Below are 27,037 nucleotides of genomic sequence, written 5' to 3' on the forward strand. Positions count from 1 at the left end.
AAGGCCTTGATGACATAAAACAAAGCGATTGGCTTTGACATGGGAGGAGATTTTAGCTCATTTGGGGTTTTTCAAAAAAGGGAACCAGTTCTGAATTGATCCTGTGCTTTATGGCCTGCTTCCCCCTCTGTGCTAGGTCGCTGGATTTATTTCTGCGTCTGCACAGCAGGACATAAATCATCCCTGGACTCTCTTTCTTCTGCTCCCTCTTTCTCTTCTCTGCCCCCCTTTTTCCTCTCTTTTCTCTCTCTGAAGCGAGGGATGTGGCTGTCTGCAGGACAGAGTCCGGCTCTCTCCCCTCCGGAAGAATTAGGCCCGCAGACATTACCACATTGTATTTTGCGGTGCATAGTTTTTCAAAAGGGGGAACCAGTCCTGGCTCCACCACAGTCCCAGTCCTGCGGGCCCCTCGGGCCTCTTTCCCTCACTCTCTAATTAGATTAGCCGGGTCCCCAATCTGGCAACCCAGGACTCCAATCTGGCAATCCGGCTACCTTTGCGGCAGCGTAATATCTGGTCTTAAGAGGAGGAAATGACCTAAATGTCGGTCAGTATGGTATTCTGTTACACCCAATGGTGTGCTGACAAAACGACTTGGGTAATGAAGACGTTAGAGGCAAAGGAGAGAGAAGGGAAAAGAAAAAGAGGATTTACAGCCGAGCTCTATGAAAAGTGCTGGGCCAACCGAAGGCTTGTGGTCGCAGCAGCCATTTTGGGAGGGAAGCTGGCAGCTAAGGGAACCATCACAGGTCGGGTCAGTTCCAAAACAGCCAATTAGGCGCTCAGGGGCTGTTGCATATCAATAAATATCACCCGAGCATGTCGCTACTTGGAGGGCTCGAGTTAATTTGCAATGAAAAGCAAAGTGGATCTTTCAGTCAGGATGAATGTTGAATTCACTGCCACTTTCTGTCATTCTCTTCTGTCTGCTCTCTTGTGCAAGTGGAGTTTCAGCATCTTCAAGTGTCTAAGCAGAAGGCCATAAAATACAAAACGGCATCGGAAAGGAAGTCGTCAAGCCAACTGATGAAGCCAAAGTCAAAGCCAAGGTTTAGAATATTTTAGGAGCCTGAGAGTCTTACAGGACACTGTATTTCTGTCATTACGAATGCTTTACTCACTGCCAAAGAGATGATTAAGAAATATAAAGAAAACACAGAGTGAGTCGGTGCGTAAAAAAGAAAAAAAAAAAAAAAAAAAAAGCAGTTAAAAGTGAACGAGGACGGTCAAACTGTACAGAACTTCCCGCAGCGAAACACATGTGCGGACAAGACTAATCCAGCCGTGCACTAAATTCCACAGCCAGCCATCTAGATGGGACGTGACAGAGGAGGACGTCTGGAGATTTCACTGACAGGAAGTGAGTGCTGTGAATGATTCGGCCTCATAAATCATTTTTGGGGGAGAGATGCAGGGAGCTTCCAAAACCTGGAGTCTTTTTCATGCCTAGCTGATGAGTTGATCCCTCAAAGGGTGCTGCAGAGAGCGGCAGTGTGTGTGTGTGTGTGTGTGTGTGTGTGTGTGTATATCGGGAAGGCAGCACATGGGTGTTTTGCGTGCACGCATACGTGTGTACAGCTCCCACGCCATAAGACGAATCAACATGTTATGGCAGGTTGTGATGACTAACTTGCTGTTGGTTGTTGTGTTTGGGATTTTGCTGCAGAGAAAATAGTTACAATCCTTCACCGTGGCCCAGAGGGATCTGAGGCTCGGAGCCTCGGGCCGGGTGGAGGGGGAGAGTCTTGAGTCAGGGAGACATGTTCATGGGAAAGATCAACTGGGGATTTGTCTCTACGGTGTACTTAGTCTATGAATGTGTGTTTGTGAGTGTGTGTGTGTGTGTGCGTGCCAGGTATTCCTCATGTTGTGGGGACTCGCCTTGTTTATTGGGACAAAAAGCAAGTCCCCTTCACTTAAATCATTAATTTAAGGGTGAAGACTTGGTTTAAAGTTGAGGTGATTTTAGGGTTAAGTTAAGGTTAGGGTTAGGGTTAGGTTAGGATACGTCTACAGGAAATGAATGTAAGTTAATGTAATGTCCTCTGAAGTGATGAAAACACAAGTGTGTGTGTATGTGTGTGTATGTGTGTGTGTGTGTGTGAAAGAAGGAGTGAGAGAAAGATGCAGCCAAGTTTGAGACTATGTTCACAATAATTCAGATAAATTTCAAAACATCATTTATTCTTTATTTTGGCCACCCATTCACAGTGGGCTTCTGTTTTTCCGCCCACGAAAACTGATCTTTATGAAAAATTCTCTCCCTGAAAAAGTCTCTTGTGTAATGTCTGTAAATGTGTGAACAGGGAAAAATACCAGATTTTATTAAAACCTTCTAGTATTCTTTGATGCAGCAGAGAAGAGAGTTACAAAATAGTGATTCCATTAAGAGTAATGTTGGGCAGGTTAATTAAAAAATTGAATCATTCGCACATTTAGAAAGTAATGATGTTACTTTACTAATCTATAATTTTGTCATCCTGTTTTTTCAGATTGTAATTTGGCTATCTTGCTCTGTTCTGCACACACATCTATTACATTTCTGTCCGTCCTATTGCTCTTTGTTAGATTTCTACAGTTTTTTCCTGTTATTTTTCCTTATCCATCTAAAGATAGATGATTTTGTCTTGCTGCACAGATTGTAAAGCCCCCTGAGGCAAATTTGTGATTTGTGATATTGGGCTGTAAAAATAAGAATTGACTTGACTTGAACAATCACTAAGCAGCAAAAGTAATAAGTTAGGTCCATCAGTGGTGCCTTTAAACAACTTTAAAGTCTCCCCACTCACGTTACATCTTCTGTGTTTAACTCGTGCAGATAAAGAAAATGAGATGTGGTTTAACAAGCAGTGAGCCTACAGTTTGGAGATATTTACTGACCATCAGCAGCTGTCTTAACATTAGAAGTAGTGATTGCATGAAGTCCCGTCCTCTCAGTGAAGCTGCGTTATTCTCAGAGCCTCCAACTCTGAACTAAACCAGCTGATTCCTGAATGAAGCCGACCAGAGGCTAACATTAGCAAGCCAGCAAAGAAGACATGTAAATCAGACAACTTTGGATTTACCTGGTGTGACATTTCTCCTCTTTTGGTGGCAGCTAACCATGTCTCTGCAAAAATCTAGCACGCACTGGACCAGTCTGTTCACTAAACGCACAAACTGGTATCAACCCTGCATCAAACTACCGTTAAGACTGCGAACAAGGGACAGCAAAATTGTCAAGGAGATGGGGCTTTAATGAGATTAATAACTGACATAATTACTGAATTTGAACTTCAAATTGAACTCACCTTGACACCACCACCATGATGAATTTCCTCAAAACCTTAAGGAAAGTAAATGTTCTTCATATTTCAGTGATAACCAAATCCAAAATAGACCTGACACCTTGTGTCTAAAATTTATGCATGTCAACCAACAACAGCTGCACACTCCACAGACTTGAAGTGTTTGTTCTGTTTCCTTCACACACCATGCTCAGATCTCTAACACTCACGGAAAACACACTGTTGTTTTGGATTGATATATGTACTGCTTTTTTTTAAACAACCTGTATGATCGGGGTTTCACTCGCTAAATAATCCCCCTTTTGAAAGCTGTGTCTGTTGTTGATTTGTCTGTGAACCTGTGTGAACTGGTTATCCATTTAAAACTGTCAGTCAAAACATACAATAAACACACTCACAGGTGAACCTTATGAACTTTGTGTGCACATTGATGCAGTGCTGTCTCTGGCACATTGGCTCTATTGCTCTGTGTCCCCGGGAGACTCTCATTGGACAGCTAAGATCTACAAGGAGAGGTCTCATGACCGATGGCGGTGGCCAAGCTAGCACTACTGCTACCAAACTTATCCACTAGCATGTTTACTATCAACTGATCACTGTGTGATCCTTTAGCTACAAGTGTTATATTACAGACCACACTGACTATGATTGCTAATGTTCGTTTATGAGGTTTAATTTAAAGATCATGACAACGGACATACTTTAGTATGGATTTTCTGTTGAAAATTACATTTGTTTGCCCGAATTTAGAGATTAAGACCATAATGACTTGTTGAAAAAAATGATTGACTCAGTATTTCTAGAGAGAAGTTGATACTCTTTGAATGGGAGTCAGTTGGAGCCAGCATCTAGCAGCTCACGTCAACACGTCCGTAAGCCACACAGCTGCACTGGGTGACATGTTCCTTCACAATGAGGAGTTCGGGCTCAGTAGTTTGTTTAGAAACGGCTCCAAAGCCTAATAAAGGCGATCATGTTTTCAGTCTCTGGAGAGTAGTTCTGTGTGAGGCAGACGCCACTGCGAATGAGCAGGAACACGGTTCCATTTACACAGCTTTGCTAGCTTGTTGTACTACATATCACAACCTCTTGACTTTGTTCTACATTATAAGTTTCTCAAAGAACTTCAGTACAAAGTCAAGAGGGTGTCTCCCTTACACAAACTACTGTCCGGGGCCTGAAAATGTGATTGCTTTGTTTTTAGTCTAGGGATTGACCATTTGTCTGAAGGCCCATTATTCCGAAACCCCAGTAGCTCTAAAAATGTCCTATTGGACCGAAGGCCCATTTGTCTGACATTGTCATGACTGTAACTGTAACTATCCACAACTGATAGACCATAGCTAATCAGACATTTATTAAAGGAGATGCTCATTTCCAGCTCTATATTTGTATTCTGGGATTCCACTAGAATGATTCACGGTTCAAAAAACTCCTTATTTATCTTATACTGGCTCTTTATGCAGCCCCTCAGTTCAGCCTGTCTCTTTAACAGGCAGTTTTAGCTCCTGTCTCTTTAAGGCCCCCCTTCTGATGAGCCAACTCTGTTCTGATTGGCCAGCTTTCTGGAGGCCTGCCGAGGGGCAGCCGTATCAGAGTTGTGTTAAGTTACCGCTGATGCAAACCCAATATTTCCTGCTTTACTGATTCATATTAAAAGCTTTTAAATTACTAAATAATGGGAATGTAAATTAGCAGAGCTTCGTTAGCAACACTAAAAACCTGTCAACACAACAACATATGGAGATATATGGAGCTATTTCTTCAGCAGATCAGTTAGACATAATGCAGGGAGGAGTAGTATAAGCAGAAACAGCCACAGTGATGATGATTGATGCAGAGCTGCAGACTACCAGCACACCTCGAACAGGTAAACAACTTATTTTACTTCACTGTGCTGTGAAATGGAAAAACACTCACAGCGTGCCAGCTCGATTTGAGTCACAGTAAAGGAAAAATGCCACAGTGTTAGTGGAGCGGAGCAGTGAACTGGCGCAATGTGCATGGAGCAGATAACTATATAAAGAAATCCGTCACGAGCCGACGTCGGCTCAGTCTGAAGCCAGTGCTTTTTGCTCACAGGGATTACTTCTACATACGTTTATCTCATTATTTTGACACTTTGGCCACGTTTAATATTAATATGAACATCCGACATTGTAACATTATATACGTATATGACAGAAAATAAAGAAAAGAATAATAGGTCCACTTTAATATGGAAATGTTGTAGATCATTACTTTTCTGGATGTGTGTGTTCACATGTGCGTGTCAGTGTTTGTGTGGGTGTGAGCTGTAATGGGTGGACGTCCTGTCTCGCTTGTTGGAGGTGGGCTTGATTGAACGGCGCCTGAGGAGTTGAGAAGTAAAGAAAGCAGCCAGGATGGATGCGGAGAGGAGACGCTGAGCTCTGCTGATATTTCACTGTCTGAATCACGAACAGAGCTGCAACATGGCTGTCAGCATGATGGAGATCCAGTCGAGGAGGGGGCCGAGCTCGCAGGACCAACGGCCAAATCCACAGCTGCTTCTAACTAACTGCTCTACTGGCTCACTCAGTTGCAGCTCAATTCAATGAATTTTATTGGCATCAAAGAAGAGACAAATATTTCCCGAATCAAGATAAGACATCAGTATTTCTGACTAAATCTCATTCTCCCCTTCTATCAGGAAGTGTTTCAGTAGCTGAATACTGCAGGATCTGTTCTTTTTTCTTTCTTTCTTTTTCTTTTTTTCTGTCCTTCCCTCCATTCTTTCTTTCTTCCATTTTTGCTTCCTTCCTCCAATCTTTTCTTCATTCCTTCTTTCCTTCCGTCCATTTTTTGACTCCTTTCTCCCTTTCCTCTTTCTTTCTTTCCATTCTTCTGTCCTTCCTTCCATTTGTTCTTTCTTCTGTTTTGCTTCCTTCTGTCCATTTTTTGATTCCTTTCTCCTTTTCCTCTTTCTTCTTCCCATTCTTTTTCTGTCCTTCTTTCTTTTTGTCCATTTTTCCTCCCCTTCCTTCCATCCTTCATTTTTGCTTCCTTCTTCTCTTTCTTCCTTCCCTCCATTTTTTGATTCCCTCCTTCTTTCTGTCTTCCTGTTTTTTAGTCTCACCCTTTGTCCCTTACGTCCATCTCTTTTTCCTACTGTCGTTTTTACTTCCTTCTTTATTTCCATATCTGTGCTTCCTTCCTTTCTTTTCTTTCCTCTTCATTCTTTCCATTTCTGTTCTTATGTCCTTATTTTTCGTCTGATATCTTGTTACTTTGTTCATTTCCTTTCTCTTTCTTTTTTCTTTGTGTTCTCCCTTTTTTATCTTCTTTCTTTGAATATTTTTCGTAACACTTTACTGTCTGATTTCCATTTTACTTTTCTCATGTCATGCCTTCATTCCTTTCTTCTATCCCTCCTTTCTACCTTTACTTCACTTGTTTTGAACTCTCCTCCCCTCTGTCAGGTCTCCTGTTTCTCCACAGTTTCTATTCATTTACCTTAAATAAATATTTTTCACATTCTCAGAGTCTTGAACTCTCTATACCGTTCGATGTTATGTGCTTGCAATTTGGGGCATCCTCGTTTCTAAAGACCATTACACCAGAAAAAGAAGACTCCCATCCACCGCAGATGAGTCATTCTCTCCTGTTCTCCACCTATGATGGAGCACCCATTAACCCACAGCACCGAGCCGCCTCCAAACACAAATAATCAGCGCTGATGTGCGATCGCGTCCTCCCACCACTGTAATTGTAGATAATTGTTGGACCTAATTTGGACCAATTCACCCCATTACTAAACTCTCTCTTACATCTAATCCACCCTTTTGGCTCTGATAATGTAGACAAGGTTTGGATCTCAGTCCCGCTGAGTGTTTGAGAGTGATGGACTCTGCAGAGTTTACAAGTGAACGTTAGATAGGAGAGCAGAAAACCTCTGGATCGTAGATGGAGGTGGGAAGGTACTGTACTTACTCAGTATTTTTATATTAACAGTGAATCAAATATAACAATGTGTGGTGCAAAAGGTGTTGTGCATAGAGGCAAACTCAGAGAATTATCACCCATTTCAACCCTGTCTAGAAATTATGTTCATATTCTACTAAAGTGCAACAGCAAAAACATTTTACTAGAAACATAAAGCTGGCGAAAATGCAAAAATATTGATACTGAATGTGACAATATACAGTGGTTCTTTTTTCCAAGTACAATATTTGCTACTAGAAACTACAGCATCAACTTTTCATGGTTATGTTTAGGCACTGGCAGCATTTGGTTTCGGAAAGATTGTGGTTTTAGTTTAATATAGAAAAAAAGCATGAGCATAACGTGTTTATAAAAATTTAAACGAAATAACGATCTTTTACTAACCTTAACCGAAGTGCTTTTGTTGCCTAAACCTCACCACATGCAGGACTCACGATGTGAACCACCACGGTCTCTGGTGCCGGAGTCGTGCGTCTTGTACGCCTTCCATCCACCGCGACCTCCTCCCTTCGGTTTCAGAACGATACATTTGGGAGAAGGAGGAGATGTCATTTTAAGACATTTTAACTACTTAACTGAACTTTTTTTTGTGGTGAAAACTATTTTTAAGTAAAAACATGAATGCAGGACTTTTATATTTAATGTAATCTATGCTTCATTGGGATATTCCTAAATTCATTTAAGTAAACAGTTTCCCCTTCTACAGATAGTTGGCTGTGACTCACTGTGAGCCTGTACATGTGTAAAGCCTCCTGCCTGTTTTGGATCACTCTTTCGGTCTTATATATTGGATCTGAGTCTTGCTGCTGCTCAGACGCATTACCTCTGTGGTAAAGAAAACCTTGATTTCTGGCTACTGAATGAAACCCTGCCTCCATCTGCATTGAGCTGTGGCAAATCCTCACAACATTGCCACTCAACACCAGGTTGCTCACCACACGGTTGTGGCTCACCACAGCACCACCGTGGGCCCCGGGGCCCGTCCACATTTGCACACCGTGGGGAGCGGGCCGAGGGAGCTGCACACTGACTGACTGACTGGGCTGAGTCTTCATTTCTAGCAGGTTGTTTCAGTTGTAGCTGTCAGCGCAAGCCAATATCATGGCAGTTTGTGAAAAAGTCACGAAATTTAATCTAGAGATTGGTGTACATGGACACAAATTTTCCATTTTTTTTCATGGCACTCAGCACGACTAAACTATGTATTTCAACTGGAAATATCTTTCTTGCCTGCACCACTCTTTTTTTTCTTCTGTCAGTCGGGTCTCAGGAGCACAGAAGCTGTATTGTTCTTTTTTCATTTGTCATTCATTTTTTAAACTATAACCGCTATATTAATCAACACTTAATCAAGAGATTTTATCAATTCTATCCATAATAATTAAATTATGTAACAGTGGGGGTTGAATGCAGTGGACAATCTAAAGTGATGAAATATATGAAAGTGCAGGGATCAAATGAGGGATGTGAAACATAAAGTGCAGTTTAATAACCCTGTCTTCATCCCATTTACATGCTCATGTTGCAAAATTTGATTAAATTTAGTGCTAAGGAAGGTTAGGGTTATGTCAGGCTCAGACTACTGCAGTTTTAAACTCCTAACCAACTTTGAAACCAGGTTGCATCAGATACATACAGAGAAACTTCACAGATGTTCTTCTCTCTTATCTCAAACATGCAAACACTACACGATGTGAAAATACTGGTGCATCACACAATACAGGATATTATTAAGATTATTGTACCAGAGGAATGCACCACCTCTCGTGATCTCGTGTGGAAGCAGATGTAAATGAAAAATGAAAACCGGAAAAACATCAGCAGAAGGCTGAACGAGTATGGATGAGAAAGTGGTTGGGGAGATGCGGTCAACACAGATTGTCTGTTATTCAGGTGAGATTTTAACTGTCAGTTTTAATACCTTTCAACAGTCGTATGATAGCCAACGTTAGCCTCGAGGGCTCGATGTTTGCCGATGCTTGGCAACATCAACTAAATGAGCTAAACGAGTCTGGGTGAAAACATGGTTTGGGGAGACACGGTCAACACAGGTTTTCTGCTCTTCAGCAAGAACTGTAGGTGAGATTTTAACTGTAAGTTTTAATATCTGTCAACAGTAGTATGCTAGCTAACATTAGCATCAAGGGCTAGAATGTGTACCGTTGCTTGGCAACACCGTCAGATCTCTCTCATTAGCTATTGTGGTCCCGCCTGGAAAGTACTGACATAATCAATCAGATTTTAACTCCTAAATATCAAATATGTTTGAAATTTTCAGGGCAGCACCGATGAGTCTGTGAGCAGTTCTGGAGGTTTAAGACTGGATCTGTAAACAACTCACATTAATGTGGGCCCAACATCAGTACCAACCAAGGTCCCAGACCAGATTTCTCCTCCAATTATCGGGAGGGGTAGGCTACATCAGGGATGAATAAACCCAAAACTCCTGTAGTCTGGACCCTGCTTTAGGGAAGGGCATTGTGTTAGGGGTGGATTTGGCGCTTTCGACTCCTGTTTTTGGTTGTCTGCTGTGGGTCGGCTTCATTCCATTTCAAATTGCCGCCGGTGGTCGGCCGCAATCACAACTATTCGAATACAAATGCCACCATCTCTGTTGTGTGTGAGGGGAGGGACTCCATGAACACACAAAATCTTAATCAGTTTGGAATGAATTCAGTAATTAAAAGTAAATAGTAGATGTAGCAGACTGTCTTCATTGCATTGGTAGCCGAGGATCATGGGTAGAGTAGCCTTCTGCAATCCAAAACAGAAAAAAACACCCAGGATCGGAGGAGAAGTAATTAAAACTGATGGCCATGACATTAACCTATTGTATTGTTGAGTTATCGAGGACATGTTTTTGTGTTGAGAAATGTTGAGAATGTCATTAAAGAAAACATTAACACAGTGACACTGAGGAAAATACTTCGGGTAAAGGATAAAATCTTGTGATTAAATGTTGAGCAATTTAGCGGTTTATAGTTAAAAAAAAGAATAACAAATGAGAAAAAACAACACAACTTCTTTGCTCCCAAAGTCCCGACTGACAAACAAAACGTGACGCAGGAATGAAACATACTTTGAAATACATTAGTTTGAAAGTCGTGCTGAAGGTCATGAAAAAAATGGTAAATTCGTGTCCACGTACTCAAATATATATAGATTAAATTTTGTGACTATTTCACGAACTGCCGTGATTCTGGGTTGGTCAGCGACCTGCTGAGTCTCATTTCTAAGGCGAGCCTCAGCTGTGTTCGGACCAATGACAGCCCGGGAAGGGAGAAATGTGGAATTCATTTGGCCCTCAGGAGCGGTCTGCTTGTGGGGAGGGAGGAAATATTTGGGAGTGGGTACGGGGGCAGCACAATAAAAAACAATACAATAGAGTGAAATCTGCCAATTACTGTTGTGTGGAATTTGAACATCACCACGCAACGCTGAATGAAAGCTATTCTACCACAGTGTTGGACACTGAGATTTCTTCTAAACGATACAGACTGTTTATTCAAAACTCACTCATTCCTTTGCTTTTTGAAACTGATGTTGCAGTTTTGTGAAACTGATTTTGTTGTTTTTGTTGAGATTATTTCAGTTTTGTAAGTATAAACCTAGTTAGTATCATGCTTGTTTGATTGTTTAATGTGAAACACTTGTCTCAAGACGTGCTATGTAAATAAACCTTTACTTAACTTAATCACTGTATTCATAAAATGTGCCTGTCCTGTTTTCCAGGACTGACGTGATTCTCATTCACAGAGTATACAAAGTATGTTTCTGTTGCCTTCAAGTACTGTTGGAAATACTATAATCATAAAATTAAAGCACATTAAAGATAAACTCCCAGATTTTGTTATAGTGGCCAAAAGTGCCATCAAATCCACATATTCACCCCACTTTACTTACTGATGTTTTGAAACTCAGTTGTGGAGAAAGTTTTGGATTTTCAGACACTATAACAATATCCTGGTGTACATGAAGCCACATCAACAATTACAAGTGAAAAGAATTTCAAAATTAGTAGCATTGTATGCTGTTGTTTGTATTGTGTTGAAATAGTATTGAAATGCTGTTGCATTTTGTGTAAAGACTTTGTATTATCTAATTTTTTTTTTTCGAGACACTTTATTTTAGTCAAATGCAACTTTTTGTTACAAAGTCGGTTTCCTCATTATTTTCTGCACAAACAGTATTTTTATTAACTTTATTGAAGTTAAAATTATTGAAAATCAAAAAATAATTATGGAAAAATGATTAAATTGTTTAAAAAGAGGTTTTAAATGTGCATCAACGTCAGTCATATTTCACTGTAGAGCGGACAACTCACAAAGGTCCAAAGAGACCAAACGACCTGCAATCAAACTGCATAACTAACAAGAGAAAAAACAAATATGTGTGGCCGATACAACAAACCTTAGTTTCAATCCTGTAGCAATACTGATACTTTGTTATTATTAAAAGCATCAAATGTCATATTCAACAGCTCATGTAGGCGGGAGAAACACATCATTAATAATTACTACAGAGTAATTTGCCAAACATTAAACAAGGCAGCTTTTAATGGTAAATACATGTTTATTGTGTTTGAATTAACAAGGTGAGCAGCAGAAAAGCAAGTAGAGCATTCACTAAGAAGAGTGCACATGTGCCCAGAAAAATGTGATATGGATCTTTTTTTGGTATTGATCCTATTGATGCTAGTATTGCTACTAAAAACAAGACTTACTGTTGTATCTATAGTTTTGATATGTTGGTGATCAATCCGCTCAGACCTAAAATCAGTTCATATTTCAAGAGGAAACAGTCTAGAAACTCATGCTAACATGTGCACAAACCAAGAGAGACATAAACATGGGTGAACAAATACTGTTAATTTGCACACAAACAGATATAAACAACAAAAACTCCTTGTGAAAATGAAATTCTGCTTGTACTGTTCACATTTTTTCTAAAGTCACACCACCAGATCACAGAGGTTCACCGCTGGTGCAATTCTCAACTATTTAGCTGTTTTTCTCAATGGAATTTACATGTGTCTTGGATCTTCTCAGGCTGACTGAGTCTCTAACCTCCACACCAACAAAATCACAGCTAATCCCCCCAAATTTGTGTATAAACTCACCTCTTTACACACTGACATCACTCCCAACATGTTTACAAGTCATCTCAACAATCGCTTCAACATCCATCTGTTACTTTAGTTTGATGACTCTTTAGGGGAAGCTTAATCTGATTTTTATGGAACCTTTTACTGCAGTAATTGCAACTTTATGTGAGACAGCAAACCTGCATACAATTGCTTGCATTTGGTGGTTAAACTGTTGTGGTTTTCTCTATATATATTTATATATACACCATGAAATTCAAAAATCTCCACCAGATGGCACTATTGTCCACAGATGTCCCTCTGTGAGTTCTGGTGCCATTTGTTGGGCGCTGAAGTGACTTCCAGCACTGCAAACATTTATATTACATTTACATTGTTAGTGTTGGTGGGAATCCATAAAAATCAAACCCTGAGAGCATTTAGCTTTAGCTGCAGCAACACTGAATCCCACTCATGTCCAACAAATCAGAGTGAATTTATCATAGGAAGACATTCTGTGAGGTAATTCAAGCTCAATAGCTTTGCTTTTTGTCCCCACGCTCCGGGGTACCGAGCATTATGGGTCTGCAATGACTTCATGGGGTCAAATTCCTGAACACCTTCGCTTCTGTATTCATTGCTGTGTTATTGTACTTGGCATCCCACCTCATGGAGCTTCCTGACCCGTCCAAAGTCCTCATATTCTTAGTCTGCTCTTTTGACCCCCTCGCTGTGTTTGTTTTCTAGTCTCCAGGAAGAAGTGCTTTCTTGTGGTTTCTCTCTGTGTGCCCTGCTAGGAGCTGCTGGCATGGGCCTGCCGCTTTTATTGTGATCCAGATTTGGGAATCCTTGAAGCGGGGATGAACTCGGACACAGGAATCTATATTTAGGGACGACGCTTAGTCACATTCATGCACATTTATTTTCTAACACAGTTGAAGACACACACAGAAAACCTACATGAGCTTGTATGGAAAGACACACACACCTAATTGTGCGCTCACGGTCCAGGCTCTATTATGATACCAAGGCCGTAATCAGAGCTGCGGTCGGCTGGTCGGGGTGACGACGTGCTGTTTCAGCCTGGCAGGCCTACAGACAGTCAGACTGTGGGATCTGGCTTTGGTCTCTCTCCCTGCAGCTCCAACGGTGGTGCTGTGTAAACAGGACCTGGTCTGAGGTATCAGCCAAGGCCTGCGTCTCTGGTTAGCATAAAGCTAACTGGGTTCAGACAGAGCGCATTGCAGCGGCTACAGTAGCCAGGACTGAACCCTCTGGCAGCACCATCAACCACAGCATTAGAGGTTAATCACAGCCTTTGGAAATTAAAAAGAGGTGGATTTTCTTCTCCGCAATTTTTAAAAGTACCTCAAAATATTACATGTGCTTTTCCAAATAAACCTAAAATTGTTGCTGAACTCTTTCTGTGAAGGTTGATAATCATATGTCACGGTTTTTCAAAGTATTTTTTGGGGGGGATGTTGGATGTTATTTCTTTATTAGACTTGAGAGAGATGGGAAATGACATGTAACAAAGGGCTCCCACAGCAGTCGTGCATCATGGTCATCACCTTAAACTGCTAAGCCACAGTCAAGGGTTTTGAGAAGTTTTCCTTGTCCTCACCTAAATATAAGATTGAACGTTTCTGTCCACTTGGGAAAACATCTTCAATGGGCTTAGTGTGAATAAACATTATCATAAAGGACACACAATTGTCAGAATTGTATATAATGACTTACTTACATTATACTTGCTTACAAAATTGAAAAAAGTTAAGTGACCTTTGTGGTTAACCTAATGTTCTTAGCCCCGAGTAACATTCAAACAGTTAATCAATCAGTTCTTACAAGAGTGATCACTATTTGACTTAAATATGATGTACAAATAACGTAATCAGTGTAGTTACATAACATTTCAAATCAAGAAAGTAAAAGAAATGCTGTTGCAGCACGATAACAAGTGTCTTTTTATGTAGATTTAGACTCAACTTTATAAAAACATCATCCATCATTCCCAAAGCTGCATGTACGTTTGTAGGCCTTTACCAAGTCCAATCTCGCCCCCTAGTGGTGGAAGAATATCTCAACAACTACACTGGAAAAAAAAAAAACCCAACCTCTTAGCCATGTTGACCACCAGGTGTCACTATACTCAAAGAAAAACAGTGTGTTAATATCATTACCAAGCCTTCTTCACCACAGCCTGACATCACATCACTAATCACAGGCATGTCCATAGTATTGATGATCTTCTGCTCAGATTTACCTTTTCTCTATTTCATCAATGCATTGGCCTGATTCCCCACACTGTTACTGCCTTTCCTCCACAACCTGGAAACTCTTCTTTTCATGAGTTTGTGTCCTCTTCACTCCACCATCCCCCCCAGTTTCGTCCTGTTGCTCTGAAATGTTTCTGTCTTCAGTGGGGAGAAAAAAAAGGAAGCGTCCACTTTTCACCAGCTCTCCCCTTACCCTGAACCATGGACACTGTAGTACTGATCACCTTTGTTGTGTCCAAACAAATTCCAACATGAGTTGAGTCATCTATATATCTGAAGGGGATAAAGACAAAACAATACAACTTTATCATTCATGCATGGACCATCAGATGTAAGACATGTTTAAACCCTAATAACATCACCTGAAAACATGAATGTCATCATATTCATCTACATGTACAAGCAGTATCACTGACGTGCTAAGTATAGGATGCTTTCTAGAAACATAGGACTAGTATTAGCAACAATAAAGGGCTTTTTGTAGATATTCTTTCATGCTAGAGGCGAAAGAAATGCCTCTCTGAAGACTGTAAATCAAACTGACCATACAGGGGTGAGTGTTGTCTTTTAAAATACTATTTATTTTCACCACAACTTGAGCTTTGTGAATTTGATTTAAGATCAAAGCAGCATTACATAGAATACAACAAACTAAAATATATATATTTTTAAAAAAGGTTCTGTCTCCATCACCTCTCACCTGCTCCCTTCAACATCTCACTATGATTTCTCAAGTGGATGCACTCAAGCTTAAAGGACAGGTTCACAATTTTTCAAGTGTTTCTTAAAACAACAGTCAGGTGTCCATATGAACACTGAAAGAGGTTTTCCTTTGATGTAATCATTCCTCCTGTTCATACTGGCTATTAAAAGATCCCCTTCAAACATGCTTTCAGTGTAAGTGATGGGGGCCAAAATCCAAAGTGTGTCCACACAGTCATTTAGTGCAAAAATGCATTCAAAATGTTTAAAAGTTTATGTGAAGCTTAAATGAGGCTCCAGCAGTCTGAGTCAGTCATATCAAGTGGATATCTGTCACATTTACAGTCTTTTTAGCATCAAATTCCCTCTTTGTGTTTCCTCGGACAGTGTTTCCCTGTTGGGCTGCAGTGGAAGTATAGTAACAAAAAGAGGGACTTTAGCACTAAAAAGACTGTAACGTTGAAAGATATCTACTTGATTTGACTCATTTGGACACTGAAGCTTCATATTAGCTAATGTAGAAGCTTGCACAGGTGTATTATGTGATACAGTGAAGCAAAACATCATCATATCAACATCACCAGAACACCAAATGAGGGAAAATCTTCTTAGTTCAGTTTGACTTCTGCACTTCTTCTGCTATTCATCTCCTGCAGCGCTCATCATATGTCACCGTGAGTTACAATCTCCAGAGAAATCCCTGAAACGTAAGTGAGGAGCGCTGTGAGGAGTTCATTACAGGAATCTGAATCTGAAGACGGCGCTTCTCTCGCCCGAGGCGACTCTCTCTATCAACAGCTGGAATTCCACCGAGCTGCAGAGGACGGCGAGATGCAGGAAACTGGAGATGCCCTGGAAGTGTGAGAGGTGTACACAAAGCAACGAGGCCTTTGTGGTCATCTTAGGAATGTTCCTGCATCAACACTATCACACTATCAAGACTCTTTGATGTGCGAGGCCGTTCCCCTCCCCCCTCCTCACCCCTTGTGACAAATACATGATCCTAAAGACGGCTGCATCCACATATATGAACATACTCAAACATGCTTAAACACAAACCCAATCCAAATCCATTGTGTTTCCAGATTACTAAACCTTTTTGTCATAATTTCTCTCCAGAGTTGGAAAGAACATTTAGACCCTATTCAATATTTTGCTTCAGTTTTTCCATTGTTGGAGACTTTCTACTTTTCCTCAACCTCATCTCAGAGTATAAAACCTTGGACCTTTTACTTCACTACATCTGGCTTCTGTAACCACTAATTACTTATTACAATCAACATGAGATAAATATCATCGTTGTCTGTGCGTTTTAGACATGATCTAGATTGGATTGCAACAAAAAATAGAGAAATAGAAAAATAGGAAGCCAAATCCAGTTAACAATGAAGTCTATATTCTCACAGGTCACTGTGGAAGCTTTGTAACATAAACAGTCTGATGAAGAGTGACTGAAAGCTGCTATTATATGTAGAGTAGAGAGAGACTGTGCAGCTGTGCAGAGAAAGCAGTGGTGGAAAGTAACTAAGTACATTTTCTTGAGTGCTGGACGTATGTACAATTTTAAAGTACTTGTACTTACTTCAGTATTTCCCTTTTGTGCTACTTTATACTTCAACTCCACTACATTTCGGAGGGAAATATTGTACTTTTTACTCCACTACATTCATTTCATAGCATTAGTTACTTTTTCAGATCAATATTTTATATGTAAAACATATGATCAGTTAGTCATATATGCAGTTATAGATTAGAAAATCCAACAGTATAAGTTGTTAAAATTAGCTCCACCTTGACAACATTAAAATGCTGCTTACATGTACACATCAATTAATCAGTGATAATATTAAAATAACATATATATGCATGTATAATAAGTATAACACTCTAAATTGTGCCATTTTGCATAATGAGTATTTTTTACTTTTGATACCTTAAGTACATTTTGCTGACAATACTTAAGATTTTGAATGCAGGACTTTTACTTGTAATTGACTCCTTTAACATTGTGATATTGCTACTTTTGCTTCTTCCACCACTGCAGACAGGTGAGTGGTCAGGTATTCTCCAAGAGAGGGAGACTAACTGAGGGCAAATAAAGGGAAGATGAGGCATAACTGGACTGGAAGATTCCAGAAAGACACATTAAAAATGAGGAAACAGTCTGTAGTGATGTATATATGTATTTGACTGTCACAGGTCCACCTGGAAGACGTCATAACTTTCTCTCCCCCATGTTTGGCCTCTGCACAGTACAGGTGCCGCAGGGCCTGGTGGTATTAGAGCCGGTTCACTGCAGGAAACAGGAGACTCTTCTGTACTAAGCTCCATCATTAAAGGCTCCACTGATGCATGAGGTCGCAGACAGATAAACAGACCTGCATCTAAGCTTTAAAGCACTTCAATCACCTTTTATCTGAAAACAGAACGTTTAGAGGCAGGTTTCTTCTGACATATCTGAATGTAAGGTAGAAGAGACGGGCAGCTGAGCCCATGAGCAAGACACCGAGCACCTGTTGAAAGGATGTTTATGATATCAGAATTAAACTTAAACATTTTCTCAAATGAGCACAGGTACAACAGAATATGAAAAAAAAAATCACATTTATTGTTTAAATAAGCAGTTTCAGTGGAGTACAAAAAATATAAGTTCAGTCTTATTTGTGTTTCAGTCAACTGCATTTTCCAGTAGTAAAGACAAGGCCATGAGTCCAACTGTCATAACATTAATGCCCGAACTCTCCTCCATCACTCACTTGACTTATTGATGTTTAGTACGTCACACCTCATCTAATTTGGGGAGTATTGGGGGGTGTTGGGGAGGGGGTGCTATACTGTTTGGCCGGCTGTCTGTCAAATTGTGCTGTACTGAAGAGGACAAATCTACTGGAAGTGATGTGTTTCACCATCAAAAAACTGTGAAAACTTTTGCTCAATTTGTCCTGAAATAACATCACATCTTCAAGTTTTAGTCTCTTGAGTCATTTTAATGCAAAGATTTTTTACATGATTGTATAATCTTTCAAATGATTCCCATAAGTTGTAGAAAATGTAGATAATTCGGGTGAAATTCACTGTATGTGCTTCTTGTAGTGTTCAGTTCTTTCTGCTAAAGTGTCTTTATTTATGCAACCACAAGGAGTCGCCAGAGAGAGAGAGAGAGAGAAAGATTCAGATCCAACACATTACTGCAGGCCTTTCATGTCTGAAAAACACTGCAGTACTAATTTGATGTAAAAACAAACAAACAAACAAACAAAAATCACATGCAGCAGCTTTGGAATACGTTCAGTCAACATATTTTTGATGTGTAAATTATTTTTCACTTTTATCATCCCATATAAATCCCTGTTTATTACATGACTGCAGATACTGGGAGGTCTTTCCAACTATTCTGGTGAAGAGAAGCAACTTTCTCTTTTATTAACCACAGATTCAACCCAGAAAACAACAGCCACAATTTATCAAGCAAACATATTTTTTAATGTATAACACTGCCTCTGAGTTGCGGTTTATTATAGTAAAGACTAGCTTAACCTTTCACTGCCATAATAAAAAATGGCTGGCAGGTAATAATTAAAGGGACACCACATGTCAAAGTCAATTTAGTGGTCACGGTCGGCCTTTGAAAACAGTTATTTAAAGTGTTCTGTTGATCTTGCAAACTGGGGGATGTGGAGCTTGAAAGATGTGGGTTGTGGAGCAGTCGGAGAGGGTTTGATGAAAGAAATTACTTGCATTTTGTCTCATAAGCATAAATCTGTCTCTTGCAGTGTTAAATCTCAGGAGTATCCCTTTAACTTTGCTGTTATTGATAATGAGATGGATTAGGAGCAGGAAAAATACTGTTCCCTGGTCAGCAGCAGCAGCAGCAGCAGCAGGCACAAACTTCATCTGAGTAGTGTTCATGAGCAACACTGTGTGGATTTTCTGTTGGTGTGGCGTCCCCTTCATGCCTGAAGAAGCTGTCCCACCAGGGCGGAGCTTCTTTCCCTGATCAAGGCTGACGTAATCTCAGCGACCCTCGACACCGACCTCTCCCAACGCTCGGTGTCCTAAAAGAGAGAGAGAGAGAGAGGAGGAGGAGGAGGAGGAGGAGGAGGAGGAGGAGAGAGAGCGAGGTCATTTGTTAAAACGATGCAAAATTACAGGCAGACACGATAGCAACGTGCCTCCTCGCTCATCGGCTTCACATAAGTGAGATCCTGCAGTAACAAACTTAGACGTCCCCATGCAGATTCACATTTGTTCACGTTTATCTTTTCTCTCAGTAGTCACGACTCCGTTTGAGTCATCCGAACGATTGTGCACAAGTGTTTCAGCTTATGGGACTGCCAGCAGCATCCCGTTAGAGTTAGCGGCCAGTTCAAACCAGCGGGAAACAAAGTTAAACCATGTTGTTCCACTTGTATTAATGACAAAAGTAAGTAACAGACCTGTTAGGAAGAACTCGAAGCATCAATTGTTTGCCTTTGCTCTGAGCTACTCAAACATCACAAACGGTAAAAAAGGACATCTGAGAAGTTCCAAATTTAGCAACAGCTGCCACTTTCTATAGAAATGACACTTATAAAACATATCCTGAATGGTGAAAAGTCCTGCATTCCTCTCATGTTCTCATCTAACACCTGCAGCGAGTCAGCTATAAAGTCAAACACACACACACACAGCACGCACCGTGTGGCGATCTGAATTTCAACCACGTTTAATTTGATTGTAAGAATCACAAATTCTTAAGGAGGGATTTTTTTTTTCGTGAGTTCCATGTTATTTTATGGCTTGTTCAATCAACAGACGGAAGCAATTTTCAAAAGTAGGGGGAAAGAAAAAAAAAAATGCCACAGAGTTAAGGCACTTTTTCAGGCTTTCTTTTTCACAAATTGTTAATGCTAAGTCCTCTGAAGCTCGTGAACCAATAAGGCCTACTTTGAGATTTATGGTGCATGATATTGGACAGATCTATGCTCAACCACACGTAAGACAAAAGGGCACCATACATTCTCTCTTTCTGTGTTTTTTTTTTTTTTTAAACTTCACTGTTGTGGTTGTTTTGCTTTTGTGATTTCTCTCTTCTGTATCTCTTTCTTCTTTTTTTTTTTTTTTTTCCCCCCTTGCAGACCGTCTGTGCAATGCACTTTTAATGGTTTTCACTCCCCTGACTCCATTCCTTAGGCTGCAGCAACTCCCTGCTTTGATTTAGGTTTCTTGATGAGGCCTAAGAATGACCTGTTTTCCATCTTTCAAAGGCAACGCAGTTCAAGGAACTTTACTTTGTTTTAACCACCAGCTTGTTCCTCGCATAGATTTATGCTTCATGCTCTACCTGGACTTTTTCATAAATGGATCGTGGACTTTAATAAGGCTTCTGACATCGCTTTTGATGTAGCAGCATGCACGAAGGAGAAAATATAAAAAACATTTTCATATCTTGAAGTCTTTAAAGTTACAGTATATACCACTGAGAACACACAAAAAAGGATATATTCCACCGAGAATAGCAAAAAAAAAAAAGAGGTCTGGGATAGATTTTAGTTTATGCAATGCAACATTGCATTCAAATACATACAACGCTACATCGGTTTCAAGCTAAATGAGCAAGAGCGAACAGTTGGGTCGAGGTGGAACGCAGAATGAAGAGCAGCACGTAGTCCAAGAAAAACAGCTAACTGGGATGCTACAAGCTACATTGAAATGTAAATAATCAGAAGATCAATTCTCTAACTCGGAATCCCCGTCCTCTTTTCGTTTTTTCCCGTAAGACGTGGGAGTAGAGTTGCATAACTCTGTGAATTCACCGGGGGAAATGCACCAAACAGTGATGTTATTGCCGTCATGGCTTCGTCTTCCTGTGAATGCCAGAAAACCACTGGATGCACGTCGTGGAGGTAAGTGGATTTAGGGTCAAAGGGTCAATTCAGTTGAAATTTGTTGGCAAAATCATCATAATGGCCTTTCTCTTCACAATGTTGAACTTGCATTTTTGGTGTGAAAGCTCTGTTTAGTATCCCGCTTTGTTTTTTTAAGTATTTGCAATGTTGCATCATTTCTAATCCTCTGTAATAATGACACTGTACTCACCAAATATATTTCTGAGATTGATTGGACGTAAATGTATTAGCTAAAACCACTAATAGTTAAATAAACTCACTATTGTTCAGACAACAGCCGAATTATCTACCAATTTGGAGGTAAATCCAACAGTGAACGCACTGAAAATGATTAAATAGTCCCTCGTTTCATAGGAAAACTGCACACGCAACTATGGTAAGTACAAGAAGTCAAAGTTGAACCATGAAGTGGGTCTATAAACTGTAATGGATGTTTATAACAGACAATTTCGGTCATAATTTTTAAACTGTTCAACTTTGTTTTTACTTCAAAATATGTTTGGTTAACCCGGCGCTTCGTCTTAAACCTCAGTGATTCTCTGACCGCTCGTGTTTCTTGTCCGGTCTGACTTCTTTTTTAGAGCCACCGCCACAATCCCCTGACTAAGCAATCAACTCGGTGAGTATGATGTTACCAATGGAAACAATGGTTAAACCTAAAAAAAAAAAAAAAAAAAAAAGTGGTAATAAACCACTTTAAAATATGATTGAATGTGACTGTTTTATCTCAGCAGAAAAAAAAAACACACATCAGCCACTCTGTCACTCTCTCCTCTGGATATATCACCAGTTTTATCAGCCAGCTCTCAAAAGCTAGGTTAGACCCGAGTGAATAAAATCATTTAAGAAGGCTTAAATAAGACTTTTCACAAAGCTTTTAACATGCACGGAGAGGAAAATAAAAATATCTAAAAATACATCCCATTAAATGACAATATATCTTTGATTTGTGATCTGGAACATCCTGTCTAGCATATCTTCAAATCTGAACTCCGAATGCAGGTTTGCGTTACAACTATGTGTCAGCTGTTTGACACATTTGGAGCTGAAAGTACGTTTTCTATCGCTGTCCTCTCTATCTCTCTCTCTCTCTCTCTCGATCTTATGGCCTCACTCCACCAGCCAGCTCCTAACGGCCCCAGCGTGTGCGGAGATTGGACGGGAATGTGACGAGGTGTGAGAGCGATGAGCGTGGAATCGGGCCTGACCGTGGTTAATGGGAGCGAGGGACCCGGGATCCAGAACTCCCGGAGCACTTCTCCCTAATCAGAACCAGCGCAGGGGGAGTCAGATGACATGGATTTTCCACACCAGCAGACTGAATGGGGAGGGGGGGGTAAGAGGAGGGGGGGGACGAGGCACTGGAGCACAGATCAGCGACTCCAGCCTCTCATTGATTAAAGCAACAAGGGGGGAATGAAAAAAAAAAAAAAAAAAGGATGAAATCAAAATATGATAGCTTTGAATGAGCTCCAGAGGGGTTCTCTGTCAGCATCTACAATCTTTTCTTAATATGCTTTTAAATTTACAATTGGCCAGATCTTTTGAAGAATCAAAGGAAATGGAGTGAAAGGGGGGAAAGAAAAAAAGAGGCATTCCTGATTTTCTTTTTTTTTTTTTTATGATGTACCCAAGTCATTGTTCTGTGGCTTAATCACCCGTACGAGGCGATGAGGAGATGGGCCAGTACATCTGAAAGCAGTCAACAAGACGCAGCTGATAGCGCAATGTTGTCCACATATCCTCCAGGAATACGCGTAGGGTCATCAATGATCAGTCAGGAACTCCCGAGCACGAAATCAAAGTGTTCGAGTAAATCTGATTGCATCTTTTTCATTGTTTACACCATAAGCAATCAGATCAAAGCATTCCTCCGACTGTTATCTAAAGGCAATTACGTCTTCACACGGAAAGTATTTGAGATGTTACATGTGTTTGGCGGAGCTAAAAGGCCGTGGGGATGATAAATGCAACGAGCACGATCGTCGGGACGATTACCACCCAAGTGCGTTGACGAGGACCCTGGGAAAGTCACGAGAACTCTGGGTGTCTTGGGCATATTGAAGACAGCTACAGCCATCAAACCACAGCTAATGACTCCATTATAGAAGTCTGTTTGCTTATAGGCAGAACAAAAAAAAAAAAAAAACACTTAAAGTTTGCACACGAGAAAAATAAGAAAAAGCGAGTCGAGATCACCAAGGAGGATCAAAGTTTTTAAGCCAGTCTAAACCCCGGCACTGAATTATTTCCACTCCAGATATACGGCCTTTGAAATATGAATCATGCTTCATAAAGCAGCGTTATTAAATCAAGTAGTTGCTTGCACAGTGGAACACAAATATGACTTGAGCTCTTCATTGACTCGTGGCACAGCTTTAAGTAGTCACAACTGCCACTCAAGACTTCAAATGTGGTCGAGGGAAAAAAAAACACGACAAAAGGGTAGAATTACTTAGCAACAACAAACGCCGAGGCCTCGGATACATTTGCATATCTAACTGCTTTCAGGCTGAAATCTATATGACTTGAGCGTGAAGGGACTGATTGATTGCCGCTCAGGGGAAAGAGCCGCAATTCATTCCCTTAAGCTGACAGACCAGATCGGGGTACCTCTCCTGACCCGGGCGTCGCTGCCGTTGGCAGGGTGGTGGCGGCGTTCTCCGTTCAGCTTGTGTCTCCTCTTTCCACTGAGGACCATCCAGGATGAATAAAGCAGCTCGCTAATGAGCAGCTCACTGGCTCATTGTTACGGGCAAACAACCATGAGAGGGAATACATGTGCTGGGACACACACACACACACACATGCACGCTTATGAAAGACAGAACAGAAGCTCACACTGGGGACACGTGATCCTGCGAAGGGATTTTTGCATGTCTCCAGATCTTCATCATCATCATCACAGCCTCTGTCCTCAAGCGTTGACTGTTTTCCACTGTCTCTGTCCCGGCGTCTCTTCCAGCAGGATATGGAGATGGAGAAACCAGTTAGCGAGCGCCTGAGGCTGAATATTTTTTTCACCGTGGCGGTGCTGAGACAAACAGAGCTCAAGTGGGGCATTTGGACAGAAATGTGATAAAACCTGAAGCGAAGGCGTAATTGAGCCTTTGAGATGAAAAAAACGCAAGCGAATTAGTCTGATTGATGGAGCTATTTGAGCTAATAGGCGCTCCTCACCTGTTTACAGTAAGGAATTAATCTTAATATGTTCCAAAGACAGAAATATCTCATGTGCCAAAGTCTAAGTGCAGTCAGCAGGAGGGTATTTTAATTTATTTTAAAAGGCCCCGCTTTTACGAGTTTCACTTTACTGTTATAAGACGTGAGGGAACCTCACTTTCCACTTCATAATGATTAACTGCCGCAAATCCTCACTTAAAGGATTTCCCAGCCAAAAGTATCATCATTTATTCACATTAGTGGAGGGACTATCACCAGTAACGTATGCCATATTAAATGGCAAAGCGACACATTTACATTTCAAAACGTAACACTTTTTTTCCAGCGAGCCTCTGCTACATCGATTACTGACACATCCAATCCCTTGGTGGCCTCGATCGCATTTATATAGTTTCTCTTGACAGATTTTACTTTTAAAAATAGAGACTGTCAGCAAACAATATATGGAACTGGTATCAAGGGGAAAATACCATTTGACAGAAGTCATACATGGAGAGAGTCCTGGGGACTTTAGGGGTGTTACTTCGGGTTTTTTATTTTTACTTTGCACACCACCATTCCCCTCCAACAGACAAGTTATATTACGAGATTAAGTGACAGCATTGTTTTAATATATAAACAATGCCATATATAATCATATGACTGGCCAGTTAACTAAAAGCAAAATGTTCCCAATCACTCCCATGTGTATGAATGCACAAACACATGAAACAGCCTTGTTATTCCAAACTACGACCACAAGTTTATGGAATGGAACTTCAATCATTAGCTTCTATTTTTGCTTACCGTTTTAAAAGGGAGGATTTTGACAAGCCGTGAGGCGACAGGTCTTTGAAACACACAGCAGAGGGGGAACGGGGAAGGACGGGGAGGAGGGAGGGGGGGAAGCATCGGCGGACCACACAATAAGCAATCCTAAAACTCTCTCTACTCTTAAATGCCATGGATGCAATCAACCTTTCCGTCTCAGAGGAGCGCCCCGGCAGCACTCCCGCCACACAAGAAGGGCCTGCTTTGAAACTTAAAGGTTTCAGGCAATTAGGACCTTTAACAGTGACCATTTGCCCGCCTCTGTCATTCTCCCCGACATCCCCGGCCCTGAGGACTGCTGCCGCTGCTGCTGCTGCTGCTGCTGAGGGCTTCCACTTCTCTTCCCTTCATGAAGTGCCAACAGCGCCGGGTCCTAATTGAAAAACAGTTTATGGAAAATCTTGGCATGAGGCCCGAGCCAAGAGCACTGGAAAGAGTTGTAAGAGTCACACCAGCTACCATAACCAAAGTGGCCAAGAACATTTTAAAAGCTTTTATCGCCTCTTTTCATCATCCTAACGTTTTACTGTCACTGTATTTTTTTCCCTGTGACATGAGGTACAAATGGTTGTAGCATCCACTTGAGGGCAGCATCATGACTAGCATAAAAGCCAGGCAGGACTCTCCACTCTGGGAGTCTTAAAAGTTAAAACCACAACCCAATGTGAACTTCACTGACTGACCTCTACTCTTTAATAGATGAAGTAATTTCTCAGGCAGAAAAAAAAAAAAAAATTCTCCCCAAATGACCTGCACATTGAATCCCAGTGATACAATACTGCTAAAAACACCCAGTGCTTTGGTCTAAGAGAGGATAGTGTTTCAGGGCTTCTGACAGCTCGTCCCTGAGCGAGTATTGTGGTCCTGCTGCCCTCCCTCCCCTTCGTGTATCATTGAAGACAGGCAGTAGCTAGGGGCTAAACGGAGAGGAGAGAAGGGGGGATAACAGGTCAGATTACTGGCCAGTCCAAAAGTCTGATTAGAGCCCCAAATGTTGGGCCGCACAGATCGAGCAGAGACTCATCTGATATAATGATCAAAGGTGGAAGAAGAACTCAATTTTTGTAGTAAAAACAGCAATAGCACAGAGGGAAAATACACCATTACAAGTAAAAAGCCTGTATTTAAAACCTTTTAACTCCTTCAAATCCTTTTATTCTTTATCATTGGAGCTATATGATGTTTACAGTGAGTTAAATATATTCAAGACTGTTTTTTTATGGCTGCACTGTTTCATCAAATGGAAATATTCTGCATCATTTTATACACATTACCCCAAAATCCAGCCTGAAATATTTGGTATATTGGAAACTTTGTCATCTCTACTAGAATTTAAAATAAATGCTCTGTTGCACATAGGTGAGTTTTTAATGACTGACCCACTGAGGCAAGTACTTGGGATTAAAAAAAAGCAGAAGTAAACAAGAAGTGGCAGCAAAATATCCTCAATTTATCACAAGTAAAAATGTGAGGAAGAGTGTTTAAGTTTGACTTTAGCCTTCTGGTTTGGGGGATTTGCATGATTTCATGTGAGTTCAAGAAAGAAGTAAGAAGAATTTAAGAGAGAACATACAGAAGGAATGAGGTGTAAAGAGGAAGGAAAGAAAAATATTCTGTACTTAGTTCTGTTCTTTGTACATATTCAAAGTACTCATTGTGAGAGAGAGTACCTCAAGTACTCCTTTATTTCTGGCTCGATCATCGTGCTTTCGGAACTGTTGAAAATGGACGGAAAAGAAATATAAATATGAAAGATGAAAGGATACAAGGCCAGAATAAAGGAAGAAAAGTAGTAAAGAAATAAAGAGAAGATACCTAAAAATTGTACTTCCCTTCAACCGA

The 27,037-nt window shown here is 40.7% G+C and overlaps 1 protein-coding gene across 2 annotated transcripts in view; it reads right to left on the bottom strand.

Annotated features, from left to right (window-relative positions):
* Positions 1-17,899: 17,899 nt before the first annotated feature.
* Positions 17,900-27,037, bottom strand: part of crppa (CDP-L-ribitol pyrophosphorylase A) — a 49,093-nt gene continuing 39,955 nt past the window's right edge. For both annotated transcript variants that reach the window (XM_044359627.1, XM_044359629.1), the window contains exon 10: positions 17,900-19,369. In XM_044359627.1, the coding sequence (XP_044215562.1) occupies positions 19,265-19,369 (105 nt within the window). In that variant the 3' untranslated portion in view covers positions 17,900-19,264. The remainder of the gene's footprint in view (positions 19,370-27,037) is intronic.

The sequence above is a fragment of the Thunnus albacares genome, chromosome 8, assembly GCF_914725855.1.
Source record: "Thunnus albacares chromosome 8, fThuAlb1.1, whole genome shotgun sequence".
NCBI lineage: Eukaryota > Metazoa > Chordata > Actinopteri > Scombriformes > Scombridae > Thunnus > Thunnus albacares.